The sequence below is a fragment of the Helianthus annuus genome, chromosome 6 (assembly GCF_002127325.2).
Source record: "Helianthus annuus cultivar XRQ/B chromosome 6, HanXRQr2.0-SUNRISE, whole genome shotgun sequence".
Classification (NCBI taxonomy): Eukaryota; Viridiplantae; Streptophyta; class Magnoliopsida; order Asterales; family Asteraceae; genus Helianthus; species Helianthus annuus.
Window position 1 is genome coordinate 24,674,101 of NC_035438.2, and position 21,369 is coordinate 24,695,469.

At 36.7% G+C, this 21,369-nt stretch overlaps 3 protein-coding genes across 7 annotated transcripts; 2 read left to right on the top strand and 1 right to left on the bottom strand.

Moving 5' to 3' along the window:
• Window positions 1–248: 248 nt before the first annotated feature.
• LOC110865007 (transmembrane protein 45A) lies at window positions 249–2,853 on the top strand. 2 transcript variants are annotated; one of them, XM_022114195.2, is made up of 3 exons: window positions 249–458; window positions 909–1,283; window positions 2,099–2,853. In XM_022114195.2, exons 2-3 carry the CDS (start codon window positions 937–939, stop codon window positions 2,592–2,594), a joined length of 843 nt encoding a protein of 280 aa, XP_021969887.1. In that variant the 5' UTR covers window positions 249–458; window positions 909–936; the 3' UTR covers window positions 2,595–2,853. The 2 variants fall into 2 exon arrangements, with proteins under 2 accessions (XP_021969887.1, XP_021969886.1); XM_022114194.2 differs by having other exon boundaries at window positions 250–458; window positions 927–1,283.
• Window positions 2,854–5,243: 2,390 nt separating this feature from the next.
• Window positions 5,244–20,190, bottom strand: LOC110865006 (MOB kinase activator-like 1A). 4 transcript variants are annotated; one of them, XM_035974451.1, is made up of 9 exons: window positions 20,055–20,190; window positions 19,001–19,049; window positions 18,766–18,874; window positions 18,552–18,645; window positions 17,879–18,012; window positions 17,660–17,794; window positions 8,019–8,047; window positions 7,890–7,942; window positions 5,244–5,373 (listed from the first exon to the last, which is right to left on the bottom strand). In XM_035974451.1, exons 1-9 carry the CDS (start codon window positions 20,075–20,077, stop codon window positions 5,355–5,357), a joined length of 645 nt encoding a protein of 214 aa, XP_035830344.1. In that variant the 5' UTR covers window positions 20,078–20,190; the 3' UTR covers window positions 5,244–5,354. The 4 variants fall into 4 exon arrangements, with proteins under 4 accessions (XP_035830344.1, XP_035830343.1, XP_021969884.1 ...); XM_035974450.1 differs by lacking the exons at window positions 7,890–7,942; window positions 8,019–8,047 and adding an exon at window positions 17,502–17,554 and having other exon boundaries at window positions 17,631–17,794; window positions 20,055–20,183; XM_022114192.2 differs by lacking the exons at window positions 5,244–5,373; window positions 7,890–7,942; window positions 8,019–8,047 and adding an exon at window positions 17,312–17,554 and having other exon boundaries at window positions 17,631–17,794; window positions 20,055–20,188.
• Window positions 8,783–13,745, top strand: LOC110865005 (protein mak16). Its single transcript, XM_022114191.2, has 10 exons — window positions 8,783–8,889; window positions 9,504–9,588; window positions 9,974–10,083; window positions 10,182–10,300; window positions 10,390–10,487; window positions 11,865–11,952; window positions 12,044–12,196; window positions 12,269–12,365; window positions 12,822–12,946; window positions 13,376–13,745. Exons 2-10 carry the CDS (start codon window positions 9,527–9,529, stop codon window positions 13,418–13,420), a joined length of 897 nt encoding a protein of 298 aa, XP_021969883.1. The 5' UTR covers window positions 8,783–8,889; window positions 9,504–9,526; the 3' UTR covers window positions 13,421–13,745.
• Window positions 20,191–21,369: the final 1,179 nt, after the last annotated feature.

Consider the following 21,369-nt stretch of genomic DNA (forward strand, 5'->3'; position numbering starts at 1 on the left):
ACAACCCCCACCCCCCACCACACACACACCACCACCACCACAACCCCCCCCCCCACCCCTATATATATGTACTTTTGAATCATCAAAATAAAATAGAGATAAAAAAAAACCAATCTTGCTTTGTAATCTATTTCAAGAATCTAACCCATTGGTTGAGAGGGGGTAAAATAACCATGAATGTGGGACCCAACAACACCAAACACAAAGAAACAAATAAATAGTCAAATCAAAAATCGATGTAACCATAGCCATAATTCACACCTTTTTACAATGACAACATTGCCGTCATAAAGCTTCTATTTTTCTTTTCTTTTCTTTTTTTCATCTCTGCCCACCGTCTTCTTCAATAATCAGTTTTCTTTCATTCTCATATCATAAATCTTGATTGTTTCAGTAAACTTTTGGATCGTATCTAATCATCAAACAAGTTTCAATCACCCTTTTCATGCCACTCGTGTGTAAGTTCCAATTTCCCTTTTAAATTTTGTTAATTTTTTTCATTTCGTTCATGTAAATAATGTAATGATATTGATATAGTCATGAAACTAGTGTTTAGGTTAATGGTTTTTATTTATTTATTTTATTTGGGTGATCTGTTTGTTTCTTGATTTCTAGGTTCCATATTAGATTTTGGTTATAGGTTGACTTTTGAGTTTTGACAGTTGAAATGTTTTGAATATAAGCATGATGTTCAAGAAGCTGTTATGAAATTTCTTTAATAATAATGTGTGATTAATTGATTTATCCCACTTGTTCTAATTAGTAGCAAAGGGTTTTTTTTTTTTTTTTTTGTTAAGATCTATCTGTTCCTTGAATTAAAGCTTCCATCTTTGACCTTGGTACTTGTTTGACTTTTAGTAATTCAATCTTGAATTTTATGCTGATTACTAAAGATCAAAACACATCAGTCTCATTTTTTTTATTAGATTCTTGAAGATGGGATCTTTTGCTGGACATGTGGTTCCAGGGACACTGTTTCTTGTAGTTGGGGTATGGCATATATGGTGCACCGTGGTTCGATACGCGTCAGACCCGGACTCGTTTCGTGTTAGAGTTTGGAACCCTGTACCGGGTTTTAACGGGAGATTGAAGTATTTGGAACTTTATGTTATATCGGTTGGAGCTTTTATTGATATGTGTATAGAGCTTTTGTATTCAACCCATCTTAAGTTCTTTGTTAACGGTGTCTTGAACCCGCATCATATGAATGATTTTGAACATGGTGGAATGCTTCTGATGTTCTTTGTTTTCAGTATCGTCGCGTTACTCTCTGAAAAGACCAGGTCAGTCCTCATCATCCTACGTTTGGCTTATACTTTTTCATTTCAAATTCTGTTTATAATTTGCCATCAAAGTTTTGAAATTTGTAGCACGCGTTATTAGGGCTGCAAACGAACCGAACGAACACGGACAAGACCTTGGTCGTGTTCGTTTGTTAAGAAATATGTGTTCACGAACTGTTAATGAACACTTACCAGATGAGATTTTATGTTCGTGTTCGTTTGTTAAGGAAATGAACTTCTTCGTGTTCGTTTGTTAATTTTAGGCAACGAAGGAAAACAAACGTTGATGAACACAAATGAGCACAAACTAATGTTCATGAACACAAATGGAAACAAACGAACACAAACAAGCGTTCATGAACATAATATATAATAAACCGACACTTGTTAAAAAAATATTTATTGGAATTTTGAAGTATTTAAATAATATTTATTATAGAAGTTTTAAAATTTTACATCGAGATAGTTGGTAAACGGGCAACAAGCTGCGCCGCTACCCCTTTATTGAATAGAAACTAAAAACACTAACGAACTATCGAACACAAATGAACATGTTACCAAACGTTCACGAACATAAATGAACGAACGCGGCCCCTGTTCATGTTCGTTCATTTAACTAAACAAACGGAATTTCTCGTTCATGTTCGTTTGTTTAATAAACGAACGAACGCAAACGAACTTCCCGCCAAACGGTTCACGAACTGTTCGCCAAATGTTTGGTTCATTTGCATCCCTACGCATTATGCTATCAATATCTATATTTCTACGTTATAATTCTTGACTTTTGACTTTTGTTATTTTTGGTCAAACTTTAGCTTCCTTCCCTTACCAGAAGGCGCCTTATGCTTAATATCAGCAGCAGCATTCTGTGCAGAGTATCTTTTATTCTTTTTTCACTCAACAACACACCAAGGGCTAGAGGGTCATTACCATCTGCTTCTTGTTTTACTTGTGGCTCTTTGCATATTATCGGTTGTTGGTGGGGCCCTCTTTCCGACAAGTTTCCCTGTTGACCTGTGCAGTGGCATTGCTATAACCCTTCAAGGTTTATGGTTCTATCAAACTGCCTTCACCCTTTACGGTCCCTCGATGCCAGCTGGATGTAAACTCGAAAAGAATGAGATCTCGTGCTCCTCACATGGTCATGAGATTCGCGGGCAGTTGCTAGCTAACATGCAGATGTTTGGGCTTGTTTTCTTGGTTCTTGTTGGGGTTGTGGGGTCGTACCTTTTTGCGGATAAAAGATACGGGAAGTCTGAATTTGGAGTGATTCATATGAAACCTCTTGATGGATTTCATGAGCAGTTATAGTGAGTTTTGTGTCAAAGTTTTGACTTTTTTGAGGTAGCATAGCACTTGCATAAGATCGGGTGTAGATTTGACTTTTATGATTTTAGTAACTTTTTTTTTCGGTATTTCAAATGTGATCAAACCGAATTGGTACCATGTTTCGGTGGATTGAGTTAGAGCTGCGATTGAGCTGTGAAATGATAATCACATATTGGTTTAAAAAGCGTATGGTGCGCCTTTTAAAACCAAGTAAGAACTATGTACAGTCATACTTTATTTAGATCCTCCTATTGTTAATCATTCGGTATGCGAATGACTTTGTTTTTGCATATTTATACCATTCAATGCGGCAAACTAGTAATCCTTCTTTCAACATACCGCAAACCAAACTGGCTAAACACGGTTAGGTTCAGTTAAGCAGACGAAACTTAACTGGTATAGAAGTTTTGTTCGTTTGGAGCAAAATTTGAAGCACTGAACCAAAAAACCAACCAAACGAAATTTCCAAATTTTGTTAACTAGAATGATATAAGCCGATAAACGACACTAGTTACATTAGATAAAAGAGTCTAGCACGATATTTGTAACACCACCACCTTATTCAGCTCCTGAATACTATCAAGGTTAACAATATGGCAAACATGAAGGTTTCCAATAAGTGACAATGGATTATGTAAGCTCATGAAGCGGGGCAAGCTCCTTGTCAATCACAGAAACTCCTGCATATCAAAAGATTATAACTTCAGTGGTTAATATATATACGAAATGTGCTGTTGGCAAGCTGAAAAAAACACTTGCTTGAAACATGTGTTTACATAGGCTTCTTCTTTACGACTCGCAATCTTATGAAAGTGTGTGTGTTAGATATGAGCATATACACGAAACAAACATGTAAATATTGTTTTCTCGACGTCCCTAAAACTGAAAGACCAAAGAGTGATATAGTCTCATTTTGGAATCTTTTTCTGTGTTTATAGAATAAACCAATCTCAAATCTTAGTTTTTTTTATTAGTTTCTTGAAGTTTTGTGTAGAGAGATAGAGAAAGATGGGATCTTTTGCTTGACATGTGGTTCCAGGACACTGTTTCTTATAGCTGGGGTATGGCGTATATTAGGAGTGGCAAAATGGGTGGGTTGGGTAGGTTTGGTTAATGGGTTAGGATGGGCTTGGGTTAGGATGGTTTTATTAAAAAATGGGTTAGAATGGGTTTAGGTCAAGATGGGTTTTTGTCAAGATGGATTTGGGCATGATAAAAAATTCTGTACCGGGTTTAATATGCATCAGACCCAAACTCGTTTCGTGTTTGGAACCCTGTACTGGGTTTTAATGGGAACTTTATGTTATATCAGTTGGAGCTTCTATTGATATGTGTATAGAGCTTTTATATACAAGCCACCTTAAGTTCTTTGTTAATGGTGCCTTGAACCCACATCATATGAATTATTTTGAGACTATGGTTCTATCAACCCTCTATGGTCCTTCGATGCCAGTTGGATGTAAGCTCAAAAAGAATGACATCACATGGCCCTCACATGCCCATGAGGGCATGTAAAGGCCAACGAATACTATACAAGCCTGGCCACCCGGGCAAACCCATTGGTGAAAGGCCACCCACGCCCTGCGAACAATGACAGCGTTGGTGACCAGGCCCGCCCACCATTGTAGGGGAACCCCACTGCCCAGGCAGTTATTAGTTAACGTGCAGATGTTTGGGCTTGTTTTCTTGGTTCTTGTTGGGGTTGTGGGATCATATATTTTTGTAGATAAAAGATCTGGGAAGTTTGGAGTGATTCATATGAAACCTCTTGTCTTGATGGATTTCATGAGCAGTTATAATGAGTTTTGTGTCAAAGTTGACTTTTTTTTTGAGGTTGCATAGTTCAATAACCTTTTTTTTGTAATTCAAATTTGATCAAACTGAATTGGTACCATGTTTGGATAGATGGAGTTAAGAGTTGCAATTGAGCTGTGAAATCTTGGTTTAAAAAGCCTGAGGGACTCAAAGGTCGTTTATGTCCAAAAAGCCAAGGCGCTAAGCGCGCCCATCATGTACAAAGTATTGCTTCTTATACAACAAAATAAGCTTTATTTTACAACAAGAAGCTGCTCTCTCATATGTTTTACATATCAATCTTTTTATTAAAGATTTATTCATCCCCTTAGTTGTGTATACACTTTACATACCAGCCTTCTAAAAGTACAAACTTTAACCAATTTTAACCTAGAAGTAAATAAGGGGTCACCTCTAGCCCCTGATGCAGCCTTCTAAAAGTACAAACTTTAATCACTTTTGACCTAGAAGTTAATTAGGGTCACCTCAAGCCCCTGATGCGTTTTTCTGATCGCCTCACATCTCAAGCATGTGTTATAAAACCAAAAAATTATGTAGATTTGTACTTTAATTGGATTTTCTAATTCTATATTATTCGGTATGTGAATGATTTGGTTTTGCATATTTATACCATAAGACGCAGCATGACGGTAAACATTCCATAAACCAAACTGGCTAAACACGGTTAGGTTCAGTCAAGCAGACCAAAATGATATAAAAAGTTCGGTTCTACTTGTTTGAAGGTTTGGATCAAATATGAAGCATAGCACCAAAAAAGAAAAAAAGAAAAAACCAGCATAATCTTCAAATTTTGTCGACTAGAATGATATAAGCCGATAAACGACAATAGTTACATTAGATAAAATCTAGCACGATATTTGTAACACCGCCACCTTATTCAGCTCCCGAATATTATCAAAGTTAACAATATGCCAAACACGAATGTTTTCAATAAGTGACAATGGATGTCACACCCCAACCGATGGTGGAAACATCGGGGCATGGCACTGAGCGAAACAGATTGTCTAGGAGAAATCCATAACAACTAATATTACCGAATATTTAACGTTAAGTCTCATACCAAAACATATCCAGCAAAATAATTATTACAAACATAGTATCACAAAGACAATAAATTGTTACGACAACTCATAATTTTAATTGTTTGTTTCTAGACTCTCCTAAGCTCGATTCCACATAGCAGCAAAGCATCCTAAACACCTGTCACATACGTTAAAATAGAGGTCAATATACATAGTGCAAAGGTGAGCATACAAGTTTAATAGTATAATAGATAGCGAAATCGTTTACGCATAACTAGCATGTAACATGTAGCAAAGTGAAGCTAGTAGGTTATCGACAATGAAATATGCACAGACGTGACTGCGAGTTGTAGAATGCGCAACACATATCACCACTGTGACACGTGAAGAAATACCCCTAACAACCCCGTCCAAGACAGGTGCTGAGTCCAAACTATAGTACTATCGTTGCTAGGGTGTCAGACAACAATCATTGTGTAAACATAACATACAAGCATTCATCGAGTAACACGTATAACATGCAGTAACGGTTAGCGTATAAAAGTGTTTGCGTTGTGTGATCAATGTGATTTGAATAACGTATGTAACACCCAAAAGTGCGTAAAGCAAAAAGGGATCGAGTATACTCACAGATCGTGTTTAGTAAATAAACACTCTCTTGGATTGAAGGGAACGCTGAGAGATTAGCCTTAACAGAACGATAGCCTAAGCGAAGAACGGCGTGTTAAACGATGTAAGTGAGACAAGTGACGAAAGGTCATCCGATCGGATGACAATCCGGACGGATGGTCATTCGATCGAATGACAATCCGGACGAATTGCCACTCGTTTGGGATGGATGTGTTTGTGTATGATGGCTTTGAAGTTTTCGTTGTAGCATTTTGAAAACAGAGAAGTATCTCTACCTTTCAGGTCGTCTGGTCGAACGGTCGTTCGATCGGATGGCGATCCGTCCAGCGAGACATTTCTTGGAGAACAAGTTCACAGCAGGATGGTCATTCGATCGGATGGTCTTCCGATCGGATGGCAATCCGTTAGTAACTGATGTTCTTTGAAAATTGGAAAATGTTAAAGCGTTGGAGACCCAAATGTCATCCGATCGGATTATCGTTCGATCGGACGGCAATCCGATCGGACGGCAATCCGTTTGACATTCTGATCGTTTGAAATTTTGAAATATTTTGTTAAGTTTCGAAAGTTTGCGGTTCGATCGAGACGGTATGACAACGTGTTAAACAACAGAAACCCCACCAAGCCCAAGTCGTCCGATCGGAGTGGGAATCACCCCAGCTTGATAAGTTAACTGTTCGTGGCGGTTGTTCATGTTCAACCCGAAATCGGTGGTCTCCTTGATAAGAATCAGATCTTGGACCGACACTTCACTAGGAAACGAGTAGAAGGCCTGAACGAGCTTCGATTCTATCGGTTTTGAGTGCATTGAGTGTAAAAGAGTTGAAAGAAGGTTATGACAACATCTTTCCATCCTTCAAACTCTGAAAATGTTTAGATTTATTGCGAAATCAATGTTTAAACATGTTGAAATCTCTTAGATCTGAGTTGTTCTTGGTGGAATGAGGCCAAACCTTGAAGTTCATAAGAACCCCATGATGACATCATCCTAGAACACCTCAAATCGGGCGATTTCATGGTTAAAAGTTAAGATTCAAAGGATGAAGAAGTGTGTGTAGATGATGGATGTACAAGATTTGAGTTGAAAACTTACAAGAATCGCGAGAAATCGAGAGAAAAGAGGGCTGGAACGTGCTGGTCGAACGAGAGAGCTGTCACATCACTGTTTGTGATGTGACAGGTGGTATTTATAGGATTCCAAAAGAGGAAAGGTGTGCACAAGTGTAACGGATTGGATGGCAACCTGATCGGATGGCCATCCGATCGGAGTACGGATGACCATTCAATCAAATGGTGCCGCGAGTTGGTTTTCGATGTTTCGATTTGTGCATTGAGCATTGCGATGCGTTTAAGCGAGGGTCGATTAAGCGATGCGATATATTTAAATAAGAGTCACACAAATACTATATTTAACATACAATCAACATAAATAACTTGCGTTTAGTGTTTCGATTAGATTGCGTTGCGATAGAGTTGTGATTGCGTTTTCGATTAATCACCACAAAACAAATATAAACATGCACAAGTAACACATATTTAGCACACACACTTAAAACAATATTCAGAACACATAATTCGAGTTGCGATGCGACATCGAGGTGATTAGCGATAAATAGATTAGCGATTAACATGCGAATAAACTGCGATTGCTATAGATACTCCACATAATACAACTAAAGCAAACAAATAATAGAATTCGATTTCAAGTCAAGGTGTACAATCCATAGTTAAGCAGGGAGTGACAGATCACAATTAGCAATCTTTTCTTCCTTTGACTTTGACTTTGAAAACACGGGGTGTTACAATGGATTCTATAAGCTCATGAAGCGAGGCAGGCTCCTTCTTGTCGATCAAAGAAAACTCCTGCATATCAAAAGAAAATATTTTTAGTGGTTGAAATAAATAAATAACGCGCTCTTGACAAGTGTAAAAAACTTACACATGTAAACAATATGAAATGCTTGAAACATGTGTTCAAATGAGCTTCCTCTTTAAGACTCACAATCTTCTGAAATGTTACGCGTCGAAACGGTTCGCGTGGAAACAGTTCGCGTCAAAACGGTACGCGTTGAAACGGTTCGATTCGAAAAGGTATGGGTCGAAACGGTTCGCGTCGAAACGGTTCGGTTCGAAATGGTACTAGTCGAATCGGTACGGGTCGAAACAGTTCGATTCGAAACGGTACTGGTCGAAACGGTACGGGTCGAACTGTTCGCGTCGAAACGATACGCGTCAAAACCTGTCCCGTGCAGAAACCCGTGTCGGCCTGAAACCCGACCCGACCCGAACCGACCCCGTTCCGATCCAAAACCTGCGTCGTGCCGAAACCCGTCTCGGCCCGAAACTCAATTTGAACTGAACCCGTTCCGATCCAAAACCTGTTTCGTGCTGTAACCCGTCTCGTGCGGATACTTGTGCCACCTCAAAACACATTCCGATCTGAAACCTGCCCCGTTTCTTTAAGACACTAACCCACATCGACCAATTTCTTTAATGTTGTCGACCCACTTTGACCCGAAAATAACAAGAAGGAATTTCAATTGACCCGTTGTGACCCATTTAGTTAAAATATGTTATCCAAACCAACCCATATAATTTTAAAAACAACCAAACTGACCCACTTGGAAGGCTTTGGGTCAAGATTGCCCCTTGGGAAATATGTAAAAATCCCATTAAAATAATAACCCTAAATAACTAATTAAAGCAGCCGTCTATCTCCCTCCCCTGTTCGCTCCTCCTCCATCTTCTAAACCTAAAAAACAAACAGCCGACAGATCTTCTTTCATTCGCAGGGTTCAATCAGCCAGCAGGTAAGCTTCGATTCAGCAACTTCGAATAGCCCCCCACCATTTCTTCTCTATTACATTTGAATTGTTTTTTCGGAACGCCATTATTTTCTGTTTAAAAATTTATCTAGGTTTCGTTTGTAATGTTTTAGCATATGTGTATCAAGTTATACTGTTGAGCTGTGTAAGAAATTCTTTGTAATATTTACACACACACATATATAAAGTTTTTTATGTGCTGTTAAAGTTTAATAATATTCAAGATTACAAGTGATTAGGTTCTGTTTTCTCCCTTTTTGTACATACATGTAAAAGTTTTAAACTTGTTGAATTAATTTGGTGACAATTAGTTTGAGTTTACCGAGGTTATAGATTATCGTTATGTTCGAAACTTACAATCTGTTTCTAACATGACATTTTTGCTAAAACCAACTCAAGTAACAACTATAGTATTACGTTCTTGTCGATATTCCATTTGATGTCAGACCGGTAGTAACAGTTTGGTTTCGGCTTGTAATACTCAAAAACCTTTGGCTCACGGTTTGACCTAAAACCGGACCATGAACACCTCTAGTTGAAGGTCAATGACGTTGTAATTTTATATTGTAAAGCTCATATTTTGGTGTTCTGAACAACAGGTGAATTTTAAAGTCGGTACAAAATGCAGAACGATGAGGTTATATGGCAAGTCCTCAGGCATAAGCACTGCAGTTTTATGTCCAAGTGAGTCTTTTAATTATGGTTATCAATTCAAAATTATGTATGTAGTACATGATATGTTTGCTCCATTACATATCTTTGTTTTTATAAATATTGTTTTATATGTCAGATAATTTTTGTTATATAAATAAGTTAGTAACATATTAGTTGCCACTTATTCTTCTTTTTAAATCAAAAGAATCACTAGTATTTTATTTGAGTACGATTTAATTGGCTGTCAACCAATGGTTAACTGAAATAACTGAACCATCTCTTACAATAACCAAAATAACATAACCGTTCATAACGAAAATGACCAGTTATGAAAATTTTAAAACCTAATGCCAACTGTGTTTTTGTTCCAATTTTAGGGGTGTAATATTTTCTGGTTTTATTGGTTTATTAACAGAATTACAGCTGGAATCTTTTGTCGGAACCCTTACAATTTAACTGGAGTTTGTAACCGGAGCTCATGCCCACTTGCTAATAGTCGTTATGCTACCATACGTGATCATGACGGTACTGTTTATTACATAGTTGTAGACCTCTTATCTTGATTTTAACGACCTTTTATGTAAATGCAGCTGATTTTAATTGCATACGTTTCTTTATTGCAGGAGTTTTTTACTTGTATATGAAAACTATTGAGCGGGCACATATGCCAAACAAGTTATGGGAAAGAATTAAACTGCCTCGCAATTATGAAAAGGCACTTGAAATTATCGACAAAAATCTGGTATATACATATATTTAGTATGTTATATTGTTATTACTAGATACTTAAATTTTATACTGTAGGTTGTAATATAAATAGCGAAATGACAGATGTACTGGCCCAAGTTTCTTGTGCACAAGGCAAAGCAACGGTTGACTAAAATGACACAAATGCGCATACGCATGAGGAAACTTGCTCTTAAGACAAGGTAGGCTGATATCTTATCTTTCTAATTTCTGAAATGACAAGTATACCACATTACCGACTGAATTTGTATCTTATTATTGTACTACTGAGTTAAGGCGCAACTTCGCATATGTTTTCCTAAAAGCTCAAAGTTCTATAATATTATATATACTTTTTAGAAACATTATAAATATCATGTTTACTCATTCCTTAGTTGATATAAAATCAGTCACTTATAGCAGATTAGCAGCTATGCAACTATTTATTATACGATTAAGGGACAACTTCATATATTCCTAAAAGTTCAAAATTTTAGAGTTAATTACTGTTTTCGTCCCTATGGTTTGTCAAAAATCACTATTTCAGTCCATTAGTTTAAAAATTGCGATTTCAGTCCCTGTGATTTCACTTGCGTAACCATTTCAGTCCCTGTGGTTTCACTTTTGTACCCTTTTCAATCCATTATTCTGTTAAGTACAGGGACTGAAATGGTTACGAGGTGGACTGAAATGGTTACGAAAGTGAAACCACAGGGACTGAAATCGCAATTTTTAAACTAATGGACTGAGATAGTGATTTTTGACAAACCACAGGGACGAAAACAGTAATTAACTCAAAATTTTATAATATTCTATTTTAGATTTTAAAAATACTAAAATTGTTATTTTTCCCATTTCATAGTTTATAAGATAAAATCACTTACTTATAAATTTGACAGGTTGAGATGATCCACACTTCAAAGATGCAATGTTTTTCTTTTGTTTATTAAGTGAAACTAATTGTAAAAAGTAACTAATTTGTTTTTGAGTAAAATGCTATTTTCATCCCTGAGGTTTGGTCAACTTTGTGACTTTTGTCCAAGGGTTTGTTTTTCCGCATCCGGATCCAAAAGGTTTAAAATTTTGCCATTTTCATCCAGCTTGTTAACTCCATCCATTTTTCTCTGTTAAGTCAGGGGTATTTTCATCTTTTTTGTTAATTAAAGGGTAATTTGGTCTTTTTTACATTACGCGAAATGCCTTTCCATAAAGTGAAAAAGACCGAATTGCCCGTTAAGTTAACAAAAAAGACGAAGATATCCTTGACTTAACAGAGAAAAATGGATGGAGTTAACGAGCCGGATGAAAATGACAAGATTTCAAACCTTTTGGATCCAGATGCGAAAAAACAAACCTTTGGACAAAGTCGTAAAGCTTGCCAAACCTTAGGAAAGAAAATGGCATTTTACTCTTTGTTTTATTTACTATGTAATGGGTAAATATGATAATATGAATTTAGAAGTTTATATATATATATATGAGTTAATACTCAAGTTTAATTATTAAAAAAGGTGAATATGTTTCTTTAATTTTAATTAGTTTATATAAACTGTTCTCTTGTGGTCGCGTTTAAAATATAGGGAAAAGATAATGACAACTCCTAGAAAAGAAATGAAGAGAGAATCTAGAAGAGAGGAGAAAGCACTGACGGCTGCGGCTTTGGAAAGGGTTACGTTTTTTCAAACCATATTTGCTACGTTTAGATTCTTGTAATAAATATTTAGTTATTTACAATGCTAACAAGATAATGCTTTTACAGAATATTGAGAAGGAACTGGTTGAGCGTGTACAAAAAGGAACGTATGGTGATGATATATATAATTATTATAAGGAAGAGATGTACGCAAAGGTTCTTGAGCAAATTGAGAGTGAGGGAAAAGAGGTTGAATTTGAGAAAGAGGTTGAGGATGAGGTAGAGATTGGTCTTAGAATTTATATAATTAACAGTTCAATTCGGAAACCATTAATATTATTGTTTTAACAGGATGAAATAGAGTATGTTGAATGGGATGGGGCGGATGAAGAGGATATGGAGGATTATATCGCTCCTTCAAATGAAGGATCTGATCAAGATGATGATGGTAAGACTTTTATCGTTGTGTGTGTAATTGAAGGCGGTTTTTGTTCTTAATATATGGTTATTATTCAATTCATACCTTGGTTTTAAATTGCGTGATGCGCTCCGAGGCTTTTGGTCTAAAAATCTGATGCGTGATGCGAGTACGCTCTTTATAAAAAAAATATTAAAAATTATTTATACATAAAAACTTATGAAAATATACTTGAAGTAAAACAAATGACGCAATGTTGCGTGCATCAGAGCGCATTATGCGAAATGCGCGCAATATACTCGCATCACGTAAACGCAACTCATCAGTTGTGGCGATGCGCTCTCATCAGCGCATCGGGCACATCACGCATTAATGCGCACATTTTAAAACCAAGATTCATACCAAGTTTTAACATAATGATCGCAATATTAGGTACGTCGTACGTGCTATATGACCTGAATTCTTTTTTTTAATGTCCAATGACAGAGAGTGATGACGATGAATCAGAAAAGGTGGTGGTGGATAGAAAGAGGGGGAGGGCGGATTCCAAATATTCTCTTAAGAAGCAGGAGAAAGACGCTAAAAAGAAGAAAGGAAGAGTACTTGTTGAGGTACAAACTGATGATATTTATTTTATATACTGAATAGCAAGTTTTTAAAAGCCCAGATTTATTACCTGTACCAATGAGTCGGGTTAGACGAATATTAAATTAGCTAAAAGTTTGTCAAAAGTATATTTCTAAGTTCTAACACATGCAATCTTTATCCCTTTTAATAAAAACTTTAGTTTAAATTGTTTTACTGTAATAAATTTTTTAATCATAATCGTGTTGGTATGGTTGAGTTAACTTGACACATATCTACACTATTCAACTCATTAAATTACTTGTCAAACTATAGAACTAACATATTTGGGAGGGGCAAGTTAGACTTAAAAGTTACATGACCCGTTTCTACCCGAACTTGTTTTTGACCATTAACCCGTCCATTTAGCTACCTCTATATGCGTGCGATCTTATGACGTGTCGAATTTGATATAGGTTGAGCACGATGAAGCAGATAGAAGGCAAAAGGCAATTATATGAGTACGCGGTTGAATTTTCGTTAATGCAAAAGACCTGAAAAGGAAGTTTTGATGCGGTGGATGACGTGTTGTAAAAGTTTTGATCTCTATTCATCTTTGACTTTGTTATTTATAAGTAGTCGTTACCAACATTCTGATGTTGGTAATTTTGCATTTTGAACTTTTGATTAAGGATCGGGTTTATATTGAGTTAAATGTTTTGCTCATGTGGGTCATGCTTAATTTGGGTAATACCGTGTTCGTACGGTTTTTAATTGTCAAGGTTTACGTTTGTATGATTCGTAGGTGTTCGGAACTATATATAGTAATGGTAGTCTGTTTTACGACGACGAGTGACGTCAATATTTCTTGGCTACACTTCGGATTGTATGCGTTAAAATTAGTGACCCTATGATGTTTTGCTACGCATTAGGCTGTCATTTTTAAAACTAAACCTGATGAACCAACCTGGTCTAGCAGTCTGGCCTCGAAAATTCTAGCATTTGATTGTGAGAAATTTGATCACCAAAAAAGTGAACCCATAGGGAAAGAAATTCTGGATCCGCCGCTACCATTAACTGACACAAAAACCGAATAAATGAAACGGGTCGGTTATGAAACTCCATTATTCAAAAACTCCGGTTTTAGTTTGGGTGAAAGCTCATAGCCGAACTGAATTGAATTGAACCGTGCTCACCCTAATCTTGATTATTTCAGTATATGTCCTTGATTACAACTATAAAGTCGTAATTATGATTTCAATATGGGGTAGTTTTGTAATTGTTCTCAGTTTAAATTGAAAAATAAAAACCCACAACCTAGTTTCCATTAAAGGGTTACTTTCGTAATTTTAACTTAAAAGCGAGACTTTTAATTTAGTGTTTTCGCGCACAACACGCTTACGGGCTGTGTTACATACTGGATTTTCATTTTTTTCGTTCAACTTGTCTCTTATAACATGTCATTACACGTTTGTGTGTATGTTTTCTGGCGTGTTTATTTGTATGCATTTGTGCATTCATATTTCAAATTTCCTTAAAAACCATCCAGTTTTCCACATCAAACCTTCACAACCACTATTAAAAATATTAAATTTATACGTGAGAGAGGAGGGACCGCCACCTTGGTCCGTTGGCGGTCTGCTTCTACGAATTGGGCCGACCACACACCACCCCCACGTAGCAAGGCTTGTCCGTTGGGGTTGGTCCGCAAATACAAACCGATGCCAAGTCATCACGTTGTGAATTCTCTTGGTTTTTTAAAGTACAAAATCGTAATTATAACCACGATTTGTGGTATTTTCATAATTTTACCCTGTTTAAATTAAAAGCTAAAAAGTTGAAAAACCGACCAAAGTCAAACTTTTGACAAATTATCTGAAACATTCCAACTTGCAAGAACAAAAAGATCAAAACCTGCAACTGTTTTCACAATCAGATAACAATGGTTAAGTTATTTTACAAAGACTCATAATTGTAAGAAGTGTAAGAAGAATTTATAGAGTGACAAATGTCCAATAACCTAAACCTAAACCCACTACACCACCACCCAAAACCTAAACCCCCCACCCCCACCCCCTCTCGACGATATATATATATATATATATATATATATATAGAGAGAGAGAGAGAGAGAGAGAGAAATTATAATGTACTTCACGGCTTAACGTACGTTAACGTACGCGACAAGAACACAACATGCGTGATTAATATAGATAACATGCGTAATTACATTTTGATCAATGTTCCATGCGTGATTATGCTCCCATGCGTGATTATTTATGCTCCCATGCGTGATTATCACAAAACAAACTGATCCATGCGTTATTAACTGTTCCATGCGTGATTACAGCCCTGATCTGATGGTTACGATTGTCGCGTACGTGAAGTATGATAAGGGCTTTTGTATGTTAACCGCTCTCTCTCTCTCTCTCTATATATATATATATATATAGAGAGAGAGAGAGAGAGGAAGGTTAACGTACATTACGGCTTAACGTACATCACGTACGACAGGTAATTACGCACGTTCATTTTAAAATCACGCACGTTATAACTCAAAAATCCAAAATCACGCATGTTGAAACACAATAATCACGCATGTTATATAACAAATCACGCACGTTATTGTACGTGAAGTACGTTAAGCCGTAATGTACAATATACTTTTTCTATATATATATATATATATTTGGGTGGGTGATTGGGGGGGGGGTGTGTTTAGGTTTTTTTTTTTTTGTGTGTATAGTGGGTTTTTTTTAGAAGTCTTTGTACCCTTCTTACAATAAGAAGTCTTTGTATTTGATCCTAATTCCAGATAACAAATATGGATGATATTATAAAAGTCAACGAAGATGCCGATGAAGTCAACCTTGAAGTTGTACGAGTATTAAACAAAGCATCGGAAGAAATCTTCGACAGAGTTGACCTCTACGGTCCCTCGATGCCAGCTGGATGTAAAATCGAAAAGAATGAGATCTCGTGCTCCTCACATGGTCATGAGATTCGCGGGCAGTTATTAGTTAACGTGCAGATGTTTGGGCTTGTTTTCTTGGTTCTTGTTGGGGTTGTGGGGTCATACATTTTTGTAGATAAAAGATCTTGGAAATCTGAGTTTGGAGTGATTCATATGAAACCTCTTGTCTTGATGGATTTCATGAGCAGCAGTTATAAGGGGAGGAGGGGTGGTTACTAGTGATAGAATTTTATCACTCTCAATATTCAATCAACTCATGTCATGTCATCACCCAATATTCTATCACTAGTGATAGAAATGTAGTGGGGGTGGTCACTAGTGATAAAAAAAGCCAACTTCAACTAATTAATACATTGATTTCTGGAAAGTGTTTGCTCTTTTGAAGTTGGTCAACAGGTGTTAAATATGCAATGGGTCCAGAGCGTACAGGTGTCAAACATGCAACATTTGTCAAACATGCAGAACAAATGATAGATTGAAGTTTCACGCGTGATATTTTGTACGCGTTGAAAAAATAACGCGTTAAAATTCAAGGGGCGGCGGTGTTCGTGATGTTATAACTCGTGGCTGGGCGTCCATCACAGACCGCCCCGCCTGGCCTAATGAGTTTTGTGTCAAAGTTGACTTTTTTTTTGAGGTTGCATAGTACTTGCATAAGGTTAGGTGTAGATTTGACTTTTCTTAGTTCAATAACCTTTTTTTTTTTTTGTAATTCAAATTTGATCAAACTAAATTTGTACCATGTTTGGATAGATGGAGTTAAGAGTTGCAATTGAGCTGTGAAATCTTGGTTTAAAAAGCCTGAGGGACTCAAAGGGCGTTTATGTCCAAAAAGCCAAGGCGCTAAGCGCGCCCATCATGTACACAAAGCGTTGCTTTTTATACAACAATACAAGCTTTATTTTACAACAAGAAGCTGCTCTCTCGTATGTTTTACTTATCAATCTTTTTATTAAAGATTTATTCATCTCTTTAGTTGTGTATACACTTTACATACCAGCCTTCTAAAAGTACAAACTTTAACCAATTTTGACCTAGAAGTAAATTACGGGTCACCTCAAGCCCCTGATGCAGCCTTCTAAAAGTACAAACTTTAACCAATTTTGACCTAGAAGTTAATTAAGGATCACCTCAAGCCCCTGATGCGTTTTGCTAATCACCTCACACCTCAAGCATGCGTTATAAAACCAAAAATTATGTAGATTTATACTTTATTTGGATTTTCTAATTGTATATTATTCGGTATGTGAATGATTTGGTTTTGCATATTTATACCATAAGACGCAGCATGACGGTAAACATTCCATAAACCAACCTGGCTAAACATGGTTAGGTTCAGTCAAGCAGACCAAAATGATATAAAACGTTCGGTTCTACTTGTTTGAAGGTTTGGATCAAATATGAAGCATAGCACCCAAAAAAAAAAAAAAAAAAAAAAAACCAGAAAAAAAATCCAGCATAATCTTAAAATTTTGTCAACTAGAATGATATAAGCCAATAAACGACAATAGTTACATTAGATAAAATCTAGCACGATATTTGTAACACCGCCACCTTATTCAGCTCCCGAATATTATCAAAGTTAATGATATGCCAAACACGAACGTTTTCAATAAGTGACGATGGATTCTATAAGCTCATGAAGCGGGGCAAGCTCCTTCTTGTCGATCAAAGAAAACTCCTGCATATCAAAAGAAAATATCTTCAGTGGTTGAAATAAATAAATAACGCGCTCTTGGCAAGTGTAACAAACTTACACATGTAAACAATATGAAATGCTTGAAACATGTGTTCAAATGGGCTTCCTCTTTAAGACTCACAATCTTCTGAAAGTGTGTATGGTAGATATGCGCATATACACGAAACAAACGTTTAAATATCGTTTTCACAACGTCCCTAAAATTTGCTGGAAATGGCGCGCCTGCAAATTAGTTCAAAACTATCGTCACAATCGGTAATTATTTACGGTCAAAACAATGAGAATCAATTCAATCCAAGGAAATACCAAGCCTTTGAGGAAATATAGATTCGTCATCTAACTGTGATTCAATCCAATCCATCAACAACTCAACATATTTTGGAGCCGAAACTTCAATAGGTTTCTTGATTTGCACGCCATCAGCCCATCGGTACTCATACCTGTAAATATTATTTACAAACATTTAAGAATTAAGTATCTCTATAAATAAAGTGAGTTACGTTTTTCGTCCCTGTGGTTTGTTGAAAATAACCATCACACTCCATTAGTTTAAAAATTGCCAAAACAATACCAATACTTTCCTCTTTGTAACAATTACAATCCACCTTCGTTAGCCCCATCCAATGTACCGTTAAGTTTTTGGTGAAAAGACTAAAATACCCCTCATATAATTATGTCATTTGTTTATATATTGTTAAGTTTTTGGTGAAAAGACTAAAATACCCCTCATATAATTATGTCATTTGTTTATATATTGTTTGTTAGATGAGGGGTATTTTAGTCTTTTCACCAAAAACTTAACAGTAAATTGGCCGGGGTTAACGAAGGTGGACTGTAATTGTTACAAAAGTGAAAGTACTGGTACTGTTTTGGCAATTTTTAAACTAATGGACTGTAATAGTTTTTTCCAACAAAAAACAGGGACGAAAAACATAATTAACTCTTATAAATAAGATAGATTAGTTTTAACAAACCATACTTGGGACCCGCGGTCATGGTGGGGCAAATCTCCGGTGTACAGAACTCGGTTAGGGTGCCATAAAGAAGATTGACTTGATTGAAGAAATCCACAGCTGAGACAAAAAAATTGAAAGTCAAAAATCAAAAGTGAAAAGTCAAACCACCTTCATTTGGGTTTCAGATAATGAAGTTTATTGCTTTTAACCTAGATGACAATAAGAAAAGGGATTAACTGTTGACGGCAAGCCATTCGTTTATATCCTCCCCAGGAGGAAGTCTCACAGCTTCTCGCAGGTTTCCGCTACCCAACGTAGCATCAATGTGTTGCCTTAGTTGTGCCCCCTGAAAATTAAAACAATTTTTTTTTTTTGGGATTTTTAGAACATATTTCAAGAATCAAGACAATTTTAATGCAACTTTAATGTATAATTAAAAAAAAAGCCAACACCAAGAATAGAAGAGTTTGACCTTACTCCCCGAAGGTGCACTCTTCTTTGGACGAAACGTCCTCTGGTTCCTACAAAAGTGCCACAAATATTTATTATCATCTCTAGGGAGAAAACATGACATTTGGAATGTAACCGTATAACTCATATACATGCTTTTGTTTTAAAGTATTTATTAACGCTTCATGCAAGATTTATGGCAAATCCCCTTTCCTAGTAAAAATCGGGTATAGAGAACCAAATCCAATGAAATTTTTGGGCTTCCGTCTCTCACTTTCTCTTTCTACAAACAATACAATTACTCTAGCACGCTTAACTGTGGAGTTCTCCTCTCATCCACAGCCAGTGCGCCCAAAACGCGTTAGGCGAGACATTCCTTATCGCCCAAATTCTTTCACGTGGACGTACATAACAAAACAGAACGATAAGGGATTCACCTACACTTGCATGTGCATATAAGCAAAGGAAATTGACCGGATAGAACCACTACTGCTTCGCTCCGGTGCCTATATATATTAGCAACATATGGCAAATACATAATATTACCGTTGAGCTAAAATCCGCGAGTATCAAAAACCCGTTTTTTAGAATCATTCCCAAGATCCAGTTAACTTTTTTTGATTCCACAATAAAGTTTCCCCCAAATTGGATCAACAAAAAATCATTGGCCCTAACTTACCAAAAACCCCAAATCAAGAAATCCTCATCTCACTCATAATCAACACCCTGTGATCCCTAAATCCTTATACAAACATCATCAACACAAACTCCCCTAATTTCAAAACTTATTCAAAATCATACAATTGTGAATTGTTCATGATGATTCAATACAAACCCTTTTGTTTGGTGAATGAAATCGAAGGTATATGCATTCTTTTTGGTAACGAATCGAAGGTATAATATAGTGATTGAGCTTTAATCGAATTTATAAACGTGAAATCGAAGGTAATAATAATGAATTAAGGATACCCAGATCAAGAAAGTCCAATCGATGCGTGATATATACAAGGAATATTAACGAAATCAAATGAAAACCCTAAAAAAACGATGATGCAAATTGAAGAAATTAATCTTGCCTGCCGAGACCGAAGAGGCTCATGACTATGGAGAGCGCACACAGAAAAAAGGTGGACTTTGATGGAGATATTTATTTTGTATTTTCTTGATGAATAGCACTTTATTAGGGCTGCAAACGAAGTTTGGCTTTATTAGCACTTACCAGACAAAATTTTTTATTCTGTGTTTGTTCATTAAAGAAATAAATGTGTTTACAGACACAAACTGGTATAGCCTTTTCTAGTAGGCAAACACTCCAAAGAATTGAGAGAGAAGGCAAGAACTTGGGGCAATTTTCTGATGATTTTCATTATGCAAAAACTGAAATTTAAACATGCTGAGACATGGAGTTCATGTCCTTATTTTGTGCTACTAACTACCCATGTTCTACCACTACTTGACAAATTCAACCATGCATACTGAAATAAAATAACAAATAAAATAAACATGCTGAAAAGGAAACGTGCATAATCTTGGGCATCAAGCTTCCAATCGGGCTGGCCTTTTAATCAACCTTTTGGGCCTTGCATCCTCCAACTTGGGCTCTGGACTAGCTTGGGCTGCATCTTGGCTTGCAACAGGCTGGCCCGTATCATCCCCCTCTCCTTGAGCAATGACATTGTCCTCAATGTCAGTGAAACCTGGAAATTGTAACTCGATGTCGTTGACATCTTCCCATGTTGCTTCTTCCAACGGTTGCGAATCCCACTTAACCAGAATTTCCGTTTTACCCTTCGCTCCCATGCGAGTATCAATAATAGCTTCCGGTAAATGGCCGATGTCGATGTCTTGACCAAAATCCGCAAGATCGCCTTGAGTTACCACGTCGTTGGCATAGCTTGGTTTGAGAAGTGAAACATGGAAAACCGGATGAACTTTAGATCCCACTGGTAGCGCTAACTTATAAGCGACCTTTCCGATACGTTCAAGAATTTTATAGGGCCCAAAAAAACGCCTGGAGAGTTTTTGATTAGCTCGCTGTTGCACCGACTGTTGACGATATTTATGTAGACGGAGATAAACCCAATCGCCAACGCCAAATTCTTTGTCGATCCGTTGCTTGTTAGCCTGTTTAACCATTCTCGCTTTGGCCGCTTCAATCGCTTCTTTTAAACGTTCCATAACACGTTGGTGGTCAATTAAAGATGACTCGATAGACGCTGTGCTGGTGGTACCCGGAATGTAATTATGAATGGAAGTTACCGCGTGACCATAAAGAGCTTGAAATGGTGACATCTTAATCGAGGAATGGTGACTAGTGTTGTACGAAAACTCGGCTAAATACAAATAACGTTCCCACTTTTTTGGCTCGTCACACACATAAGCACGAAGATA